Source organism: Pimephales promelas, chromosome 2 (genome assembly GCF_988280905.1).
Source record: "Pimephales promelas chromosome 2, fPimPro1.hap1.1, whole genome shotgun sequence".
NCBI classification, from domain to species: Eukaryota; Metazoa; Chordata; class Actinopteri; order Cypriniformes; family Leuciscidae; genus Pimephales; species Pimephales promelas.
In genome coordinates, this window is record NC_142770.1 from 9,891,300 (window position 1) to 9,910,575 (window position 19,276).

Here is a 19,276-nt window from a genome sequence, read left to right on the forward strand (position 1 = left end):
ATGAACAGGCAGTTACTACCCAAAGTAGGGTTGCCAACAAGCAATAAGGTACAAGAGTCTTTGCCGTTAGCGCAAGTCCGGATTGAACTGGAAGGATTCGCAAATAAAACAATGACTTGTCCCAAAAGAATGATTAATTCTTAATTTTGTTTGTTATTCGTATGGTCTAATGCACATGAGTGTGGGGATTGGATGATGACCGGTGTCGTGATCATTCTCAAGTGTTGTGTTGCTGTTGTATCAGTCAGTGGTTAGATCAGCGTAGCAGTCAATAAACAAGGACAAGGGAGGTCACAATTAGACCAATATACAGGACGTCCCGGCTAATACGGGAAAGTTGGCAACCCTAACCCAAAGCCTCCCATTAGCTACAGGAAATGTTAGCAAAACATGTTTTTCTTATTACCGTGTTTGCGTGTTCCGCAACTCAAAAATGGAGGTCTGTTTTGGTACAAAACAATGCTAACAATGCTAAATGCTAATAATACAACACAACCAAATTGTCATTGGGTTGTTAGAGAAGCAAAATAAGTGTGCTAATCATAAGTGAGGAGAAAACATGTCCCGAAACTTTTGTTGTTGACGTAAAAGACTGTGTCCAACTCTGTGACACTTTAGCGCAAATTCATCTGTCACTTGGGAGAAGCTAGTCAAATTAACACCGGTTGCATAGCATCCACGTTTCCTCCAAAATCATGAAAAAAAACTTCACTGGGTAAAAAGAAAAAATGATCAAGGCAGGTCAAAGATCATTTAGAAGTGGTGTCTGATATCTGACGGCAAAGAAGACCAAATTTAAGGTTTTAAAATGTTGCATCTGAGATCTTTTAAAGTGGAACCGCTAATGCTAAATGGTAAATGTGTTGTAGTTTCAAAAACAAAACATACATGCTCTCTTTTAAACACACACTTGTGACTCCATGCGTGACAGCTCGGGGATTAGGATTTCTTTAAGACTCAAATACTCTGTTCGTAATCCAGGGAGGGGCTTGTAATCCAGATTTTAGCAGCGGCAAGCACGGCAATTTGAGAATGTCTCAATGAGCAAGGATTTCAAGTTAAAGAAAAGTCCTCAAATGACCCCTTTACCTAGCATTAGCTTTTTGGTACGAATCTTAATGACAAAGATGAAATAATGATATTAAGAAGAGGATCTTTGACCTCTGGAAGCATCTCTTAGCGTTTTCAGTGATCGGATCACGTTCGGATAGCACTTGAACTGTCAACTTGACTGACCCTGTTGTAAATGTTCCATAAATACATTGAATTTTTTTCCCCTTTGTTTTTATTGGTCGTTAAAGTGCGATTTTGCAGGTCATTTTGATTATTTTTTAGTTTTCTCTTGCAATTTGAGTTTTTAAATTCAAGTTTAAAAATATGCATTTTTAATAAAAAAATATATAAATTAATTAAAAAAGTAAGTAACCAAACACCCTCTAATCCATTATATCTGTTCCTGGCGCGTTTTGTTCATTTGTCTTGACCCTGTCAGCCCATGCGACAGACCATTAGGCTGATGAGATTTATTTATTGTGACATTTTTTATTGTTTGAGTGGAAGCAATTATGAAGAACTTATTATTTTGCATAATGGCATGCCGTTTCAGTCACGGCACGTTTTCCTTGCTCACTGGAGGAACCTCACACGCCGAATGACAGCCACTGCGGTCGATACAGCTCACTGAGGGATTATAAAATTAATGCATCATACTGAGAATGATGGGACATTATCATTTGCTGTTTTTATAGTCTACTTAGTAAGCACATTCTCACTTACTCCCAGCCTGGTGATTTGTGGAAAGCCCTGTGATTTATCTGTTTTTTCCTGCATGGTTTCTCTTCCTGTAATTTTACAGCAATGTACCAGTGGTGATGACTTTAAGGCTATAGAGTGCAACAGTCAGTTCCGGAAGTAAAAACTCTATTCACTTTCAAATTATGTTTTAACGATAACTTATAAACCTTTAAAGACAACCTTATCGGGTAACTATGAAGTTGTTAATCGATGGTATTTGCTTCTATCGGAAACATCAAGTTAGTTTTAAAAAAATCGTTTAACAGCAGAGTTTGTGGTGAAAAATTACATTACCCATGAGGCTGTACATAAAATTCCACCAATCAGAGAGTCGAAACTAGCAAAACGCACCAAAAGATCTGGTTAGCTCCGCTCAATCCCATGAAGCACTGCGAAGGACGTAATCGAGTCCCTATACTCTCAAAATACTTTGATGACTGACATCTGTGCTTCCCCAGTGTTAAAGGAGAACTTCGGCGCAAAATGAACCTTTGGTCTAATTACACATCGGTGCCTAGTCGACTGTTCTTTGAGATTTGTTTTCATGATAACCGAATGTAAAGAGTTTTATCTTTAAAAACTGTTTAGCATACACGCTAGTACAGTATATGGGGGCATATAATAAGTAAAAAGAAATCGCTAGTTTATACCACCAACAAGGCTCAAAATAGCCCCACACTAACACTAACTTGGCACGTCGTTCGTGGTTCGACTTTTCGAGACTGTTTACCTAAGATGGCTGCTGCCTGTATACACGAAGTGGACTGTCTTTATAAAATAGCTTCTTAATAAACGGTCTGTACACTTACAAAGTTCTCAATGCTTCGTTTTGCATATAGGGACCCTCATTATGTTACTGTGTTAGTGTGGGGCTATTTTGAGCCTTGTTAGCGGTATTAACTAGCGACTTCTCTTTACTTATTATATGCCCCCATATACTAGCGTATATGCTAAACAGTTTTTAGAGATAAAACTCTTTACATTCGATTATCATGAAAACAAATCTCAGAGAACGCTCAACTAGGTACCAATGTGTAATTAGACCAAAGGTTCACTTTGCGCCGGAGTTCTCCTTTAAAAAAACAATAGCCGTCATCATGCGTATAACCAAAGCTAATTATTTCAGCACCAAAATCCAGGCTAAAAATACTTCGTAAGACGCACTGAAGCAATGGGACAGAAGTTCTTGTGGTCTTTCTCTTAAGTTTCTCCCTCTCTCTTCATCTTAACCTCTTAGCCTGTTTTCCTCATCCACACTCTCACACGTGTCCTTGTCTCACACTCGATTAGAGATCAGGACGTCTGTTTTAACAAGGTTTGGCAAACATTGTAATGCACACGAATACAAGTGCTGTTTGCACACACACACGCACGTGTTCACTTGCACACGTGTGTGTGTCTAGGCAGCCGGGCAGAGTCTGAGCTGCGGTGTATTTTTAGATTTATGGAAACCTAGAAATGTCCAATTCAAGGAGCTGGGTTGTACGCTTAGCCATCTTTCACCATTAGCGAAGCAAGGCACACGTTTTAGAGCATATCCATAATGCATGCTATGTGTCATGATCTCAACAAATGCTCAAGAAGATGAAGTCGCTCGTATAAGAAACATATCTTTCCTGCCTCAATCGACTGCCTGAAGCGAAAAAGGTTTATTAGATGTTGTTAAGTCTGCTAAGCTAATATGATATGCAGTCCAAATGTACGAATTTTTCATTGTAGATGTACTGCATTTCCGAGCGGAACATTAAGAAAAATATACGAGAGGATGGGATTTTATTCATACGTTTTTTAAGTGGCATATTTTTCACCCTAGAAAAGTTGGTTCAGAGCGAGCTATGTTTAGAAGGCAGTTAAGAAGACAACTTTTTTCTTTTCTTTGGAATAACATGCAATTATAAAATGCTCGCAATAATATTTAATAATTTTTCAGGAACATGTAGTGAAAAAGTAAATGAGCAGATTATGTAAATTAGTGCACTGCTGGTTTCCATAACACTCTCCTCTCTATCATTGGCCCGTCAATACAGATAGCCCCGCCCCAAACTCGCATCATTGGTCGAGCCACTGTTGCTATGTTGAATGTTCAAATAAAAGGACTTTTGATAGCCACCACAATGTTCACAGTTTTTGCAGTCTGATCTCATGAAGTAGCGTGTGTATGCCACGCCAATTCGTATTTCCATTTTTGGCGTGCTATCAAGACGCATAATCGCCTTTCAGCGTGTTTATGAACGCCGCTGACTTAACGTTATATAAATATATGACTTACCTCAACCCCGTCCTTAAACCTAACCGTCACTGGGGTTAATGGCATTTATGACTGTTCCCTTACCATCCTAGGTTAAAAAAAGATATGACTTACCTCAACCCCATCCATAAACTGGAGATTTGACTGCGTGTACGGACACGCGGAATGACGCGGACGTTAATGGCGTAGACATATACGCATACACGCGGATAGCTCAAAATGCGTAGAGATAATAACACGCCACCTGACTCGAAAGTAGCGTGTATGTTTACGCAAAAGTCATGATGTCATGTTGGTTTTTGTGTAAAAAACAACCGTTGAATGTTTATTTATAGTTGTCTTTTAACTTTAAGATTACTAAAAGTAAGTATTTTAACATCAGGAAAGATATTTCAATCCAAAAAAAAAAAAATGCAATAAACTTTTAGGTTTTGACTTTTTGTACACATTTGACCCCACATGCCATAGTGTTTTAAATGTTGGTGTTGCTCTCATCGTTAAATTCGAAAATCTAAGCTATGCTATCTGTGTAACGCTAAGCTGTACTTTTTGTTTTAATAGTTTCCCAAAAGGCGCCAGTATATCATGTTCTAAGTATAAAGTCAACAGGGTTGTATTTTCCGTTTGAACCCGCTCATATATGGTGTGTTATAGGATCATAGCAGCTCATTAGACCAACCTGTTATGGCCTTTATATTTCACACTCACTTCTGCTTCCTCGGTTCCCCTGGGTCATAAAACTGTAAACACGCATATGAGACCAGACCATATGCAAGCTAAATCACAGTCAGGCCTGGGCTATTTTCACCAGCGATTATGGCCAGACCCCAGACATACCTCAGCTTGACGATCCTACCCATTTACCAAAGAAAGGAAGGGCTGGCATCTTAGAACTACCTAGGAAATCAATTAAAAGGTGCTTTCCAGTGTTTTATAAGGCATACCGGGGGTTGCTCTGAAGTCGTCTCTTTTAGCACATAAAGCGAGCGGCCGTCAATCGCCTTTATTGCGGCTTCGTGCAAGGCCTGGTTCAGGGGTCACAAGCCCTTAACGTAAGACGGCACGGCGCCCAGGACTCTTTGAGCAGCCCCGCGACTCAGCAGGGTAGCGGATAAGAGAGACCAGAGGCAGATGGTTAAGAGAGTGCGAGAAACCCAGCAGGAGGGGGGTAATGAGTGCTAATAGGCACAGGAAGAGGTTGAAGAAAGGTCACCTGGAAATGTGGCGGAAGAGCAGATGAGAAACGGACAGGAGATTGAAAGAGTCGGCCAGAGGTGACAAAAGCCCAGATTATTTTTTATACTCTATAAGGACTTAATCCCTCATCAGTTTTTATTCCCCAACAGGGTAACTCCATGCATACAGGAACAGATTATGACGTCGGGATGTCCTGGGCACGGATGCCATACACCGGAAATGGAATAGCACATTAAAACGTTACAGAACTAGATCTTTCCCTTTACTCACAGAATCAAGTGTAGACAGTTTAGCTGATCTAATTTGGTGGAAAGTATAAAGTAGTGTCAGACCCATCATAGAGTTCTTCGATTAATAAAATGGCCAAACTGTGACACAATTCTTGTCACAACTTAATTTTCTGTACTTTTACTAAATCCATTTGTGTTGGGGAAACATCAGTTTGTTGCCATTACTTAATAGACTTAATGCGGAGAGTAAATGTTGAATTGTGAAGGCCTATGTGACAAAAGGGGAAGATGTGATGTTTATTGTCCAGAGCTTCTGAAATTTTAGGTTACCATTTTTACGACTTCTGCTGAGATTCTGAAGTGTGCACACGATGGACACTTTACTATCCCATGAGGCCATGGGAGATGATTTATGAATGTACTGTAAGTTACTGTAACTGGTAACGTGGCGAATGTAGTATGTCCAAGTTTCATTCTACCCATAAACTATATAAAAAATACTTTTCTTAACAACAGTAAAGTAAATTCAAATTCTAATGTAGTATCTATTCAGACAGTACATGATTTCGGACGCATCACTAGTGTTTGGCTATAGAAGACTTTGAATATAGGGCACAAGTTGTATGGGCTGCGTTTATCCCTTTCGCAAAAGCACTTTTCTTTTAAACAAAGTGCTGTCTCATTTTACCTATTTTCACAGCAACTGTACCGTTCTAGAAAACATGCACCATTTCTGCAGCTCATCAGGGCCCCCTATTGGTCTGGAGCCCAGGGGAAATGGTCGGCAGGGCCGTGCGTTAATCCATTCATGCTTAAATTCAAATCCATGGCGCTGACACAAATGCGGAGGTGTTTGGCACACTTCTTTGACAGATAAATTTGCTCTAGGTTACACAATTCCTCCCCCTTCTCTCTCTTTGTCTTCCTAAGCTCATTTTTCCTCTGCGTATTTTCTCGGTGTCCTCTGAGGACATTGGTCTGCTGGGGATTACAGAGATATTGCATTGTGTTCATTAAAGGCAGCTTATCCTCTTAATTGAGACCAATGTTTGGGCAAAGCGCCATGTCACCCGTGACCTCATATTTAAAAAGCGGGTCAGATTCAAAGATTAGTTAGCGAATGACGGCCAGCTTAGAGTTATCTGTGCCAGAGTTGCTATCGAGTAAATCAGAAAAATATGGCCGCATATACACTGTCAACCGATTTAGTTTTTTGGCATATGCATGCACCTAAACAATAAAAACAAAAACATGATTAAATTTCATGTAAACATAGCCATCATTCTACAATGCTTCTTCGCGATATTTAGATGAAAATTTGACAATTAACGATGCTAGGGTGGGTACAGTATGTAGATTTAAAAGTCCACCTAAGTGCTTCAAAATACATAAAAACCATTATTGACGTTATTGATTTAATTTCCAATAAAACAGGAAAACAGGGTGGAACATATCGAACAGCTTCTCCTCTTTTTTTAAAATAGCGAATAGCATTGATTTTACAGTATATCACAGCTCACCCAGAGCTGTTGAGCTCAGTAAAGCCGCAGTTTCCTTGAACGAGTGACCGATTTTAGCAGCAACTTCAGTGTCTATTTATAATGTAGGGGGCGGGACACTTCAGGTTCTAGAGAGCATTTAATTGGACAGAAAACCTAATGAGATGCTGAAGTGCAGAGTGATGTTATCAAAATCATGGTGGAATTGAGGGACTAAGTTTTGAATATTCTAAATGCGAATTTTGTCTTTATTTTGGAGCGTATTTGCTTATAGATAACAGTAAGTCTAAAATATTCATACTAAAAGCCAAAAAAAACTTCCATTTTGACTTCATGGGGACTTGAAACTCGCTTTTCCAATACACAGTACCAGCTCGACTCGGCTCGGCTCGCCTTTGTTTGGTTTTCCACTGTGTAAAAGTTGTACCTGTACCTGCTTTCGGGCACTTTTTTTTGAACCACCTCCAGCGAGGTTCTGAACAAGCTAAGGCGATACTAAAATGTCACGTGAAAACATGACAAAAAGAGAATCGTCACCATTCACTGCGTCATCACTACATATGCCAGATGGAGTATCCAGAATATCCCCGCCATGTTTAAATAGTTTGGCCAGAGATAGTTACTAAACTTACTACTATTTGTATGGCGACTCGGAAGAATACGCCGTGGTCAAACGAGGAGCTGAAGACTTTCCTTTGTTTGGTTGCCGAAGAGAGGATCCAGCGAGAATTTGATCAACAAAAGGCGTCGCTATGACGACCAGGTACTATTTGTGGCGGTAATGTCTGCAATGGAAAACGGAGCGAAAAGCGAGCCGAGTCAAGTCGAGCTGGTACTGTTTAGTGGAAAAGCGTCATAAGTTGTTCTTGGTGGTTGTTATGGGCAAAAAAGCAGGGTAGGCCAACGCATTCTCATCCATCCTTTAGCGTCACATAGAACGCTATATGACAAAACGGCGCTGTACTACGCACATGGCACCCGTTATCGTTAATATAACACGCGCTGTGATGGTTAGGTTTAGGTGTGGGGTAGGGTAAGGTAGTCTCATATTACGCTAAAGGATTTATGACGCCTTGGGTTCGCGTGAATATTAACGATAAAAGGTGCCATGTGCGTAGTATAGCGCCGTTTTGTCATATAACGTTCTATGTGACGCTAAAGGATGAGAACGGGCTGGGTAGGCATTTTGTTTCTAAAACACTTTTTGCCAAATTTGTTGGCAAACTGTCTTTATATACCAATACATATCTAAAATGTAAGTACTCTGAAAAGGAGAGTATAAAAATCGAGTGTCTGTAGTCCTCTGTCAATATGTCAGTGCTTGAGTTCCACTTTTGTACTTTAAATAAACCTCTGAATGGGTTTCCATAAATTCTTTTACTGCTTGCTGAGCTTGTTCCCGAGAGTTGTGCTATGTGGTACTTGTGTGGTAACGCGGGTGTGGCATTTAGAAGTCTTCCAGAAGGGCTTGGTTGGGAATCAAGCTTACCAAACACTTTCTCATTCCTCAGAGACACCCCGTTAATGAGGCACGGAGGACATGAGCATGTTTTTTTTTTTGGCCAGCGCAGGGATTTCAAACCTCAACCAGCCTCACCTGTAGATCCTCCCGCACCTGCTTCTGGTAAACCGGTGCCTGAGGCAGCCTTTGCTCTCATCTCAAAGGAGTCCACGCAAATCCTCTCCCAGGAAAAGAAGGAAAGGACGGAGATGGGAAAATAAAAGAACTATTCACATTGGTATGCCAGGGGCTTTGAAGATGAACTTGAAGAACATCCCTCAAAAGAACTTCCTCTCACTGTTTGGTTGTTCACTTTTAAAACGAGGCCCGTCTTTTTCTTCTGAAGTCAGTCCAAGTCAAATTTCAGAAGCCAATCCAGAAGGCACTGGGGCTGTTTTAGTCTGATGTGTCAACATTAGCGCAGATTTTCTTGTTGGAATGTGGTCTACAAAACAGGCTCTTAAAAATCCTTCAACATGCCGTTTCTAGGGTGTTCTCAATGTAGGTGTAGGTCTATGATCATTTTTATGGGAACTACCTACGTTACTTTTACATTTTTCTTTTCAGCTCATCTAACTGTTATCACTGAGAAATTATTTTCCCAGTGCTTTGTTCAAAATCCCTTAATGATCTTTTCAAAAGCTGATACCCTGATGTATTTTGCAGCATGCAAGCGAATATCAAAGAGGCATGCAAGGGAAAAGAATGGAAAAAGAGCACTCAGCACTACACCGCATGGAGCATTCATTTGATTAAATAGTCACCGGCCCTGAAGGGATTGAGCCAGTTGGGTTGAAAGCTACCTGCTAACGGTTTAACTTGAAGGGATTCGCTTCATCTGACACTACACAAGGCCTGTTTGTCATCCTGCTCGACTATTTGTCTAGCTGTCCATCTCTAACAATTAGGCTGTCTGAAGAAACCTTTGATTTTTCAGGGCAGACTGAGGCGGCTGACAGGTGATTCTCGGTCAGGCTTTGATTAAGGGTCTTGTTCATTTGGCAGCCTGTCGATTTTCATCCAACGCACTGGCACGGCTCAAGGAGGCTCGAACAATGTTTATTCAGGACAGAAAAGAGATAATTCCTCTGGATTTATTTTTAGCTTATTGCCTTGGCGAACGTCCTGCATTCATAAATAAATGCATCATCTCTTGATCTGCCTGGATTTATGGGAGATTCGGTTTGCTCATGCACACACAAGATCCGCCTCTATTAGTCTCTCTTCCTGGTTACGTTCAGAATGCACTACTAAGAATGCTAACTAAGCAGTATACAATATATACCAGGGGTATTCAATTAATTCCAAGAGGTACGGTCTATATCTTTCCTTCCCAAATGAGGTCCGGACAACACTTTTTTGGAGGAGCTATACATTTCCAAAATCCGAAACACTCAAAATAGTCCTCAAAGATGAGAATCCAGAGCCCCTAGAGCCAAAGTAGATGTCTAAGAATTTTGACCAATATTTAGTATCTATAATGAAATAAAAGTATCTATTTTGCTGCTCATGGCGTTTCTGCTACTGTTGTTAAAATAAACGCGTTGTCATTTTTTTTATATATATATGTTTTAGCTTACCTTAAGGGCATCCAAGATGTAGGTGTCTTTGTTTCCACAGCATTTTCAATTTTTATATTTTTAGGTCAAACCGTTCTTGTCTGTCAGTCATAATGACTGTAATGACTCGTAAATGTAAGTACACATTGATGGCCAAGACACGAAATGAGCGGTTTGTATGAGCCACAGCCACGTCCGAGTGATTTGAAGGCACGGGCGCTTCATTGTGCGTAAGTGCCGAAAGTGATCTCTCACGCCGTTGCGGAAAAAAATCAACGTTGTCTGTTAATATATCGAATCGTCTTCCATTGCGATTTCCTGTATATCTAAATATGTTTAGATCTTCACAGTGAAGCGCAGACCGAAGCGCCCTCGCCCTCAGAGTACTTGGACGTGACTGTAATTACAAGAGGTAAAAACCATATAAATACTGTTCGTTTTCTCACACAAACCGCTCGTTTCGTGTCTTAGGCCATCAATGTGTACTTACATTTACGAGTCATTAAATCATGTTTAATCTGGACTTCTCTGTGCAAGAACCCCATATACCTCCATTATATGGCTGACAGACAGGAACTAACAGACAAAAATCCAGCGCGTTTTTTCTTTCTCACTATATTAGTTTCTTTTCATGTGTTTAGTTAATGTGCAAAGCAAGATCCCAGCTGTAATGTAAGTGTGCATACACGTATGGTTCTGCGGTCACATTGTCGGCACAGACTCTTCCTTTGTGTGCCAGAGCGGGAAGAAAAGCTTCATCTGTCTTGTGTCTCGTGGTCCCTCGTCAGTACGCATTGATATACAGGCCACACTCCTGTGCTGCTCACGGACTGCAATGAACGGCCCGGGATTTGATGCATAATGACACTGAAGGCTCTTTAACGGCACAAAATGCAGAGCGACATGCAGAATATGATCTTGGGATCTCGCCGCTTGTTGATGTACAAGCGTAAACATTTCAAAACAGGCTCATTACATGCGTGCATGTGATATAATTCAGCTGAGCACGTTTGAAACCTGGCCTATGAGAGCCTGACTCTGACGATCAGAGACTTTATTCGTACAATTTTGTTATTTTTTATCTAGCTACACATGAATGCGTGTTATTTCACTATTTATATATTATCAAATGATTCAGACATGTCAACATTTCTCAAATATGACAAGAATTCAGAGTAATCAAATCAGTTGATATATATATATATGTATATATATATTTATTTATTTATTTATTTTTTTATTTTTTTTGCCATCCTTCTGTTAGACCGTCTCGCAAATGAATTAGGTTGAATATCTGTCACAGCTGTTAAATTAGCACACAATTAGATCACACCATTTTAGGTCAACCAATTACCAAGCAATGCTTAATTTTGTTCAGTCTGTGGTGTAAAAAAGGTTGTATTAGCAATTAAAAAAAAAATATGCAAGTAAAACATGGTCAGGTCAAAGATTCTGAATATATTTTGGTCTCACTGTATGTAGACTGTATTTTTGGCTATTATATGACACAGTTAACTTTATTTAGCTATCCTCATTTACGTAAATGAACTATTGTCTTGCACCCGTTAGTAAAAAACTATAAAAAATTGCATCTGGTGTCTGAATAATTTTGGGTTTGAGTGTAAATATAATATTTTTTCAGTGTTATTTCAATTAACGAAAAAATAACGACATTGACAGACACATTACAAAACCATTAATTTATTGTCAGTGGTTCAAAGTAACAATGCTTGGGCAAAGGCTTGTGTAAAATAATCTGAGTGATCCTGTATTTCTATAAAAAATAATAAAAAAATGCCTAAAAGACTTGCACTCAAGGCTAAACTGCATATGTACATAACATTTCTTGGTCCTAACCCGCAGATACACCAAGAGGTCTGATTGGATGACCCCTTTAGGTGGACCATAATATTGTAAAGAAAATATTTTAGCCCCTCAGCTACAGTCTTAGCACGGCGAATGCATAAAATTGTGCTTCTCTGTGATTTTTCACTCTCGCTGCAGTCAGACAGCATAAAAAATGCATAGTAGCGATAGCATCTCTCGCTCTATTTCCCTAAGTCGTGACCCAAGACAAGCTTAACTGGAAAAGTTGTTTGCTAACTGTCAGCCGGGTCCAAGAAGCTCTTGCTCTCTAGAGGATCTCATTGACCCATTGCTCTGTGTTCAGTAGAAGCCAGCTAAGCTAAAGCTGCTAATAGCTAAACTACACTCAAGCTAAGCTACCCTTTAGTGAGTAGACAGCTAAACTACAAGATACTAACACAATCAGCTAATATGTAACGTATCTGATTTATTTGTTTTGTGGACGTTCGACATCATGTTTAACATTTATTTCAAATCTTATGGAGCTTGATATAGGCTATAGATATTATGCTATTGGAGTAATTAGCATCTCTGGTGCTATAACTAGGCTTAAATGGTATTATCTTTCTATTCCATCTGCAGGCGAGCATCTCCGCATCTGCCCGCAAGGTTACACCTGCTGCACCAGTGCCATGGAGGAGACGCTGTCGAATCTAAGCCGCCGAGAGTTCGAAGGCCTGGTGAGGGAAGCAGGACGCTCCATTCAAGCCTCGCTAAACGCCCAATACAGGACCTTTGACAGTGAGTCCACTACTCAAATGTACTCGGTCTTACAGTTAGTCGTTGTGTTTGTAGCTGCTAACAGTTTTTCCACTGTAGCCCATGGGCGGCTATGTTAGCAAAATGATTTTCAAATTATCCAAATGATTAAGGTGTCATTTCTTCACCCAGAGAGTAAAGTTGAGGAAGAACAGAGTAGCGACTGCAGCAACTCGCAAAGGAAATGAGATTTAGAGGTTTTAAGTTATACTTGTACTGTCACGGACAGCTTTCTTATCCAGAGCAGTGGTTTATGAAACTTCATCTGCTTTTAATTAACATTTTTCGGTTATCCATCTGAGGGGGTTAACGAATGTGAAGGGTTAAACAGTTGCAGTACTTTGAAGGCCAAATTCTCTTCTGGTTTGTGTCATTGTAAGCCTAGATAAAAGGAAAACTCTGAAGTTCATATGCTTTCACACCGAGTGGTCCTCGCAGGGCAATTACAGTGGGGTTTTTATAGCCTTTTACAGCAGTGCACCATTTAAACTTGATAAACTATAGTGACGCCAATAATGATAAAGAGATTTAGATGTAGCACTTCAGTTTCATGACCCTAATCAGATAATGGGAATGCAGCAATCATACGCGCATAATATATATATATATATATATATATATATATATATAAACAAGTTATATTAATTATTAAGTTATTTGATGCTGAACATGTAGTACATGTTATTGAAATTAATGATGTGTGTTTCATCTCATAAATTCCCCTAAAAGGCAAAACATACGCTTGTTCAAGAAAGTTTTTTAAAATAAAAACCTAAATATGTTACATTTCTATTTTCATGGAATAAACACTACAATCAAACCAAATAAAACATAAAAAAATATAAATAATTTTTTATATTTAACTTTTATACTAGCCTGGCAAGCCAGACCAACATCAAGATGTTAGGTCTGGGAACTCACAATTGGCATACCTCAATGCGAGGGGCGGGATAAAAGGTTGTCTTTCAATATCCCTCTGCACGCAATAGGATAGCACTAACCAACCAGAGCAACGAATGGCTGTGGCTGAGTGCGTCCCATGCGTTTTTCCACCAGCGGAGTTATTGATATATTAAACTTTTGCCGTATACGGTCGTCAAAACTCAAAACACATTTTCCTTTTTTAAGAATGACTTAAGTGACGTTCTCTTAACTCCAAGTCACGCCAAAGCCGAATCGAAAGACTAAGAAATCACGGCGCAGAACCGTCACAACTCTGCCGTCATTGTGTTAAGCCCGCCCACCAACTCTATACACGATGTGATTGGCCTGACCAGAGTTTGGTTTTTCCACTTCGAAAGCCAACGGAGAGTTGCTAGACCACACTGGCTGCAAAATAATTTTTGCTGCCGCTAGGGTGCATCTCAATTTCTAGGATACTTTTATACCATACATGCTGAAAATATGAAATTCATACTATTATTAAAACTACAATGTAAAATGTAAACAATATTCCACAGATATGCTTAAAGCTGCAGGCCGTAACTTTTGGAGCTCTTGCGGTTAATAAACAGAACTGCATCCGTCTCGCAGAAGAACATTGTAGCCAGAGCTACTTCTCTCGCTGGTTCTGGGCTACTCCGCAGAAGTACAACCCCACAGGTCTAAAATAGTCTGAATATAAACACTTATTATTGGTGTACCGTGGTGATTAAGGATAAGACAAAAACACGGTTTGGAAATTGGATTCATGGTGTACTCGCTTATTATATAAATTTGTAAATTTTGAACACAAAAGACGGACTGCAGCTTTGAATGAATATTGTTATGTAATAGCTATGTAAAATATTCCATCGTCAGGGTGTTTTAATGTTGTTGTACTGAAATCTGCAACAATACTCTATGATAAGTGACTTCCTTTTTGTCATTGCAGCATACTTTCTGGAACTTCTAAATGGCTCTGAACGGTGGTTGGAGGAGGCGTTTGTGGCCGCTCTGGGGGAGTTGTACCGACCTAATGCAGGAGTGTTCCGCGACCTCTACGCCGACCTGCGTCGATATTACAGTGGTGCCTCCCTGAACCTTGAGGAGATCTTGGACGAGTTCTGGATGAAGCTCCTGGAGCGCCTTTTGAAGGTGTCTGACCCTGAGACCGCCTCGCTGCTCTCTGATGACTTCCTGGAGTGTGCCTCCAAGCAGACAGAGACCCTTCGTCCTTTTGGAGATGCCCCACGTGAACTGAAGGCCAAGCTGGTGCGGGCATTCATCGCTGCTCGGGCATTTGTCCAGGGCCTTAATGTGGCTGGAGAGATTGTACGGAAGGTGTCTCAGGTATAGCGGTTTATCTTTCTTTTGTAGGATGGTTTGATGTAGACTCAGGGCTGTTAACCAGAAGGTTGCAGGTTTGATCCCCTCAAGAAGCATGCCATGTGCCAAGACCATAATGTCCTTGAGCAAAGTAATTAATCCCAGGGTTCTCAGGGTGACAGGCGGCATTCATGTGAGTTTACACTTGCACACCTTTCCAGTCCCTACCAGCATTTAACATCTTTGAAGCTGGAAGATTCGCTTCTTGGCATCACCATTTGGGAGCAAAAAACATTGAGTAAGTTCAATAGTGCTCAACTGAATTGAGGTCTAATTTTCTTGATTTGTAAGACTCACCAAAAGTCTTTTACATCTTTGTTCTGTAGAAAGATGAGTCGTCTACTAATCATTCTCAATGCTCTTGCAAACCATCTCATATTTTGCTCCAGAAACCATGCTGTCATTGATATTTTCCAAATGAGTATTCCAGTGTGAATTCTTGGGTTAGGTGTGCACCAAATGTAGCGCTTCACATCAAAGCCTTACAGTTCAGTTAAGGTCTCATTAGACCAGGGATTCTCCTCCAAGTCATTGAGTCTTTGACATGCCTTTTGGGCAAATACCAGTAAAGAAGTGATAACAAAGACTTCCTTCTTACACCTTCCTTAAGAGCCAGATTTATGAAGTGCTATTGTTGCCTCATGGTAGTTTCTCCCATCTATTTTGTATAGAAACGTAAATCTTTAGCGTTGCAAAACTCTTCTTGTCCAGACACCCAATTCTGGAGGAAGTTCAATTCTTTGCAGATGCACAATTGTTTCATATGTTCTCACAATTATAATGACAAACATCACAGTGCTTCAAGGTATATTGAATGTGAAATAACTGGTATTTTTAAGACCTTTCCCTCAGATTTGGTTATAATTATCCTTGAGTTCTTGAGTAGGGTGTTGCCTTGGAAAAGAAGCGTGTATTCTCCTAAAGACAGGTGTATTTGACATTAGAGTTGGGAAATGGGAAACAATCTTCAGTAAATCATTGTTCCATGGTGTAACACTATACAATTGAGTCCAAGGACACTGAAGACTTTTTTTTACAAGTGGCTTAAACTCGTTTATGTCGTTCTTTGATTTAATGTGCTGCAAAGCTAAACAAAAAAAAAATCATGCATACCATTGAATGCCATACCCCCAGTAGGTGGTCTGGTTTCACTTAAAGAGAGCAGTACCTAGTTGCCTAGAATGTCAATCAATAGATACTCCCAAATTAATCAATATTGGATCCATGACATCAGGACAAATGGCTACACTGCAACATTCCCAAAGATGTTTGCCTCAAACCAACACAAGGAAATTTAGTCCAAGTCCTTAGTGGCTACCCTACCCTTCCCTAGAACACCCTGCTGCTATGACAAATGAATGTAGGGCGCAATGTTACCACTCTGTTCTTTAAGGGATTTCTTATAGAATTGGATTTAGTCTCCTGGTGCCAAACTCTCGGGAGATTCCTGCTAAGCAGACCTAAATTCTTGCTGATGTGGGAAATATATCAGTTCGGGAATGTTGAATGTCTTCTGGAAATGGCTTTAAGTTATTTTATGTGGTCATATGTAAAAACTGGATCTAAAGGCAGGTTCACACATGGTTGTCGTAAAATGATTAAACTTAAGTTGCCTTCGGCTAAGATACAGCGTGATTACTCTGCCTTCCACGCTTGGTTTTTCCAAAAGACTTTACATTACTTTAAAGTTTGTCTTGCAAAATACAGTAGATGACTTGAATCCACAAGCAGGTAATAAGCATGGGTAGATGTAGGGGATGCACAGTGTTCATGTGCAATTTACTAATAACAACCTTCTTTAGCTGATACTTTTATTATGGGAACAGTTCCCCCGAAGCAATACTGGGTTAATTGCCTTGCTCACAGTGTTGTTAGTGCATTGATAAACACCAAGGCTTCAATTGAATATTGTTAAAAAAAAAACATGGCAACTAATGGCAACTTTTCCCATAGGTTCCTCTGAGCCCAGAGTGTAATCGTGCCATTATGAAGCTGGTGTACTGTCCTCATTGCCGAGGTCTGGGATCGGTCAAACCTTGCGTCAACTACTGCAAGAATGTCATGAAGGGCTGCCTGGCTAATCAGGCTGACCTAGACACTGAGTGGCAGAGCCTTATAGGTAAAGCAGATGTTTATACCACACCTCTTTCTCTTTTGTTGATTCCCAGCAAACACAGAACGTTCCCGATTGGTCCCATGAGGTGATTTTTTTGGGAACCAAACAAGAACGTTATAGGAACGTTCCATGTAGGTTATTTTTTGGTTCCATTTTTATAACGTAAGGAGAATGTTCCGGGAACATTCCCTTAACCTTAAGTTCTAGGTTCGTTCTGGGAACCAAAAACTAACTTCCCAGAACCTAAATTTGTTTGCTGGGTTGCTTGATTTCTATTGTTGCATCTCACTGGGTTGCTCGAGACAAAAAAAAAACGTTTTGTTGTTTTCAATCAATCAGAAACGATGCTACAGGTGGCCTCCAGTTTTGGTGCCGAGCCCAGTATGGACACGGTGATCTATTCAATTCCCGTGCGAATTTCAGAGGCAGCTCTCGCCATGCAAGAGAACATGGAGATCTATACCAGCAAGGTTAGGACATTGGAATTTAAATTTGTGTGAGTGAGTTAGATTGAATGCACTTGAGGTATAAGTTTAAAGATTTTTTGATCACGTAAGGGCCATTTGTACAAATATACACGTTGCGTTTTGCGTTTCAGGTTTTCAAGGCCTGTGGGGACCGTGGTGAGGAAGGCACACCAAGCTCAATATCTGAGGTGCCAAAGAAGAAAGGAAGTACAGTTACTGCCCTGGAATACAAACCCAGCTCCAAGTCTGCAGCCAGACTGGAGGTGCAGGTGTGTGTATGTGTGGCAGCATACATTTCTGGCCAACTTTTATGAGATTTATACAATGTTATTTGAGTTTGTGGGTAATTCCCAGGTCACAGACGTGTCCAGCAAACTCAAGGAAATGCAATTTTACTGGATCCAACTCCCTTCGGCTCTGTGCAGCGGTAAAACTGCATCCACAACCGGCGCTGATAAATGCTGGAATGGCATCACCAAAGCCAGGTATTATGTCTAAAATCTTCTCATTCTACAAAGAGAGGTGTCTACTCAGCTGGTCAGTACATGTAATTTGCAGTTTTATACTGTATATTCAATCAATTTGCATGCTTCTCTAGCCTAAATAGATGTGCAGGGTTTTGATGGATGACTATTAGGATGAACGCACATTATGAATTTATAGATCGTTTCTCATGGTCAGTGCTGGCGGACTTCTGAAAACTGCTTCCCTCCCTCTTTTTCCGGCCAAAGTCGTTAAATTGATTGTTTAGCTATCACTGCCACAGAACTGAACTCCCATTGCCCAAAGTCATCAGAAGTGATTAATCATTGGATGCAGTTTAGATGTGCGTTCAATTGAGAGGATTTAAGTATGTGTAGCCAAACGAGCTTTATTTTTAGTCATCAGTAATAGCTATTAGCTTCGTATAACCAAATGTGCGATCTCCTGAGGGTCATTAATGCATACTTGGTATGTGATAACTGGTGTTTGTTTGCTAACACAAGCATCCCTATTACTGTTACTCACAGAAAAAGAAGGGACTTGACTCAAATCTAAAAACTAGAGACTTGGGGACATAAAGCTAAAACACTGTAGCAACCACATAGCAGATCACTCAGAAAACCATAGCAACATACTAAAAACAGCTCAAAACATCACATAGCAACACCTCTGAACACTCTACCAATGCCTTAAAAAAATCACGCAAACTCTTTAGTGACATGCTAAAATCAGAACGCTAAAATAAGTGCACCAAAAAACACTTAGTATTGTTGCATCAGGTTTTGCTCACTCAAGAGCCACACTAGAATGACACGTAATCTAGTTTGTATTGCTGATGTTTAAAACTGTTTTTTTATTTCAGTCAAAAACGTAATACAAGATCCATTAACATAATGTGCGTGATTGAAATGGTTCTGGAAAATTGATTTTTCTGCAGTTACCTCCCAGAGGTCATGGGTGATGGGCTGGCCAATCAGATTAATAACCCAGAGGTGGAGATCGACATCACCAAGCCTGACAGGACTATACGTCAACAGATCATGCTGCTGAAGATCATGTCTAACCGCCTGAAAAATGCCCTCAGCGGCAACGACGTGGATTTCCAAGACACAAGTATGTAGCTAAACATGCTAAAGTGCTAAAATAAGAGTTGTGTAAACATCCCTCACCTGGCCTCAAGAGGTGCACATGAGCGACTGACGCTAGAGGCTGCGATCTTAATCGTCCTTGTTAGCACGCCCACCAGAAAC

The 19,276-nt window shown here is 40.2% G+C and overlaps 1 protein-coding gene across 1 annotated transcript in view; it reads left to right on the forward strand.

The window, feature by feature from the left end:
• Positions 1–19,276, forward strand: part of gpc1a (glypican 1a) — a 33,298-nt gene that overhangs the window by 10,997 nt on the left and 3,025 nt on the right. The window contains exons 2-8 of the mRNA XM_039682558.2: positions 12,477–12,635; positions 14,527–14,924; positions 16,914–17,079; positions 17,416–17,546; positions 17,675–17,812; positions 17,898–18,028; positions 18,964–19,139. Of these exons, the coding sequence (XP_039538492.2) occupies positions 12,477–12,635; positions 14,527–14,924; positions 16,914–17,079; positions 17,416–17,546; positions 17,675–17,812; positions 17,898–18,028; positions 18,964–19,139 (1,299 nt within the window). The remainder of the gene's footprint in view (positions 1–12,476; positions 12,636–14,526; positions 14,925–16,913; positions 17,080–17,415; positions 17,547–17,674; positions 17,813–17,897; positions 18,029–18,963; positions 19,140–19,276) is intronic.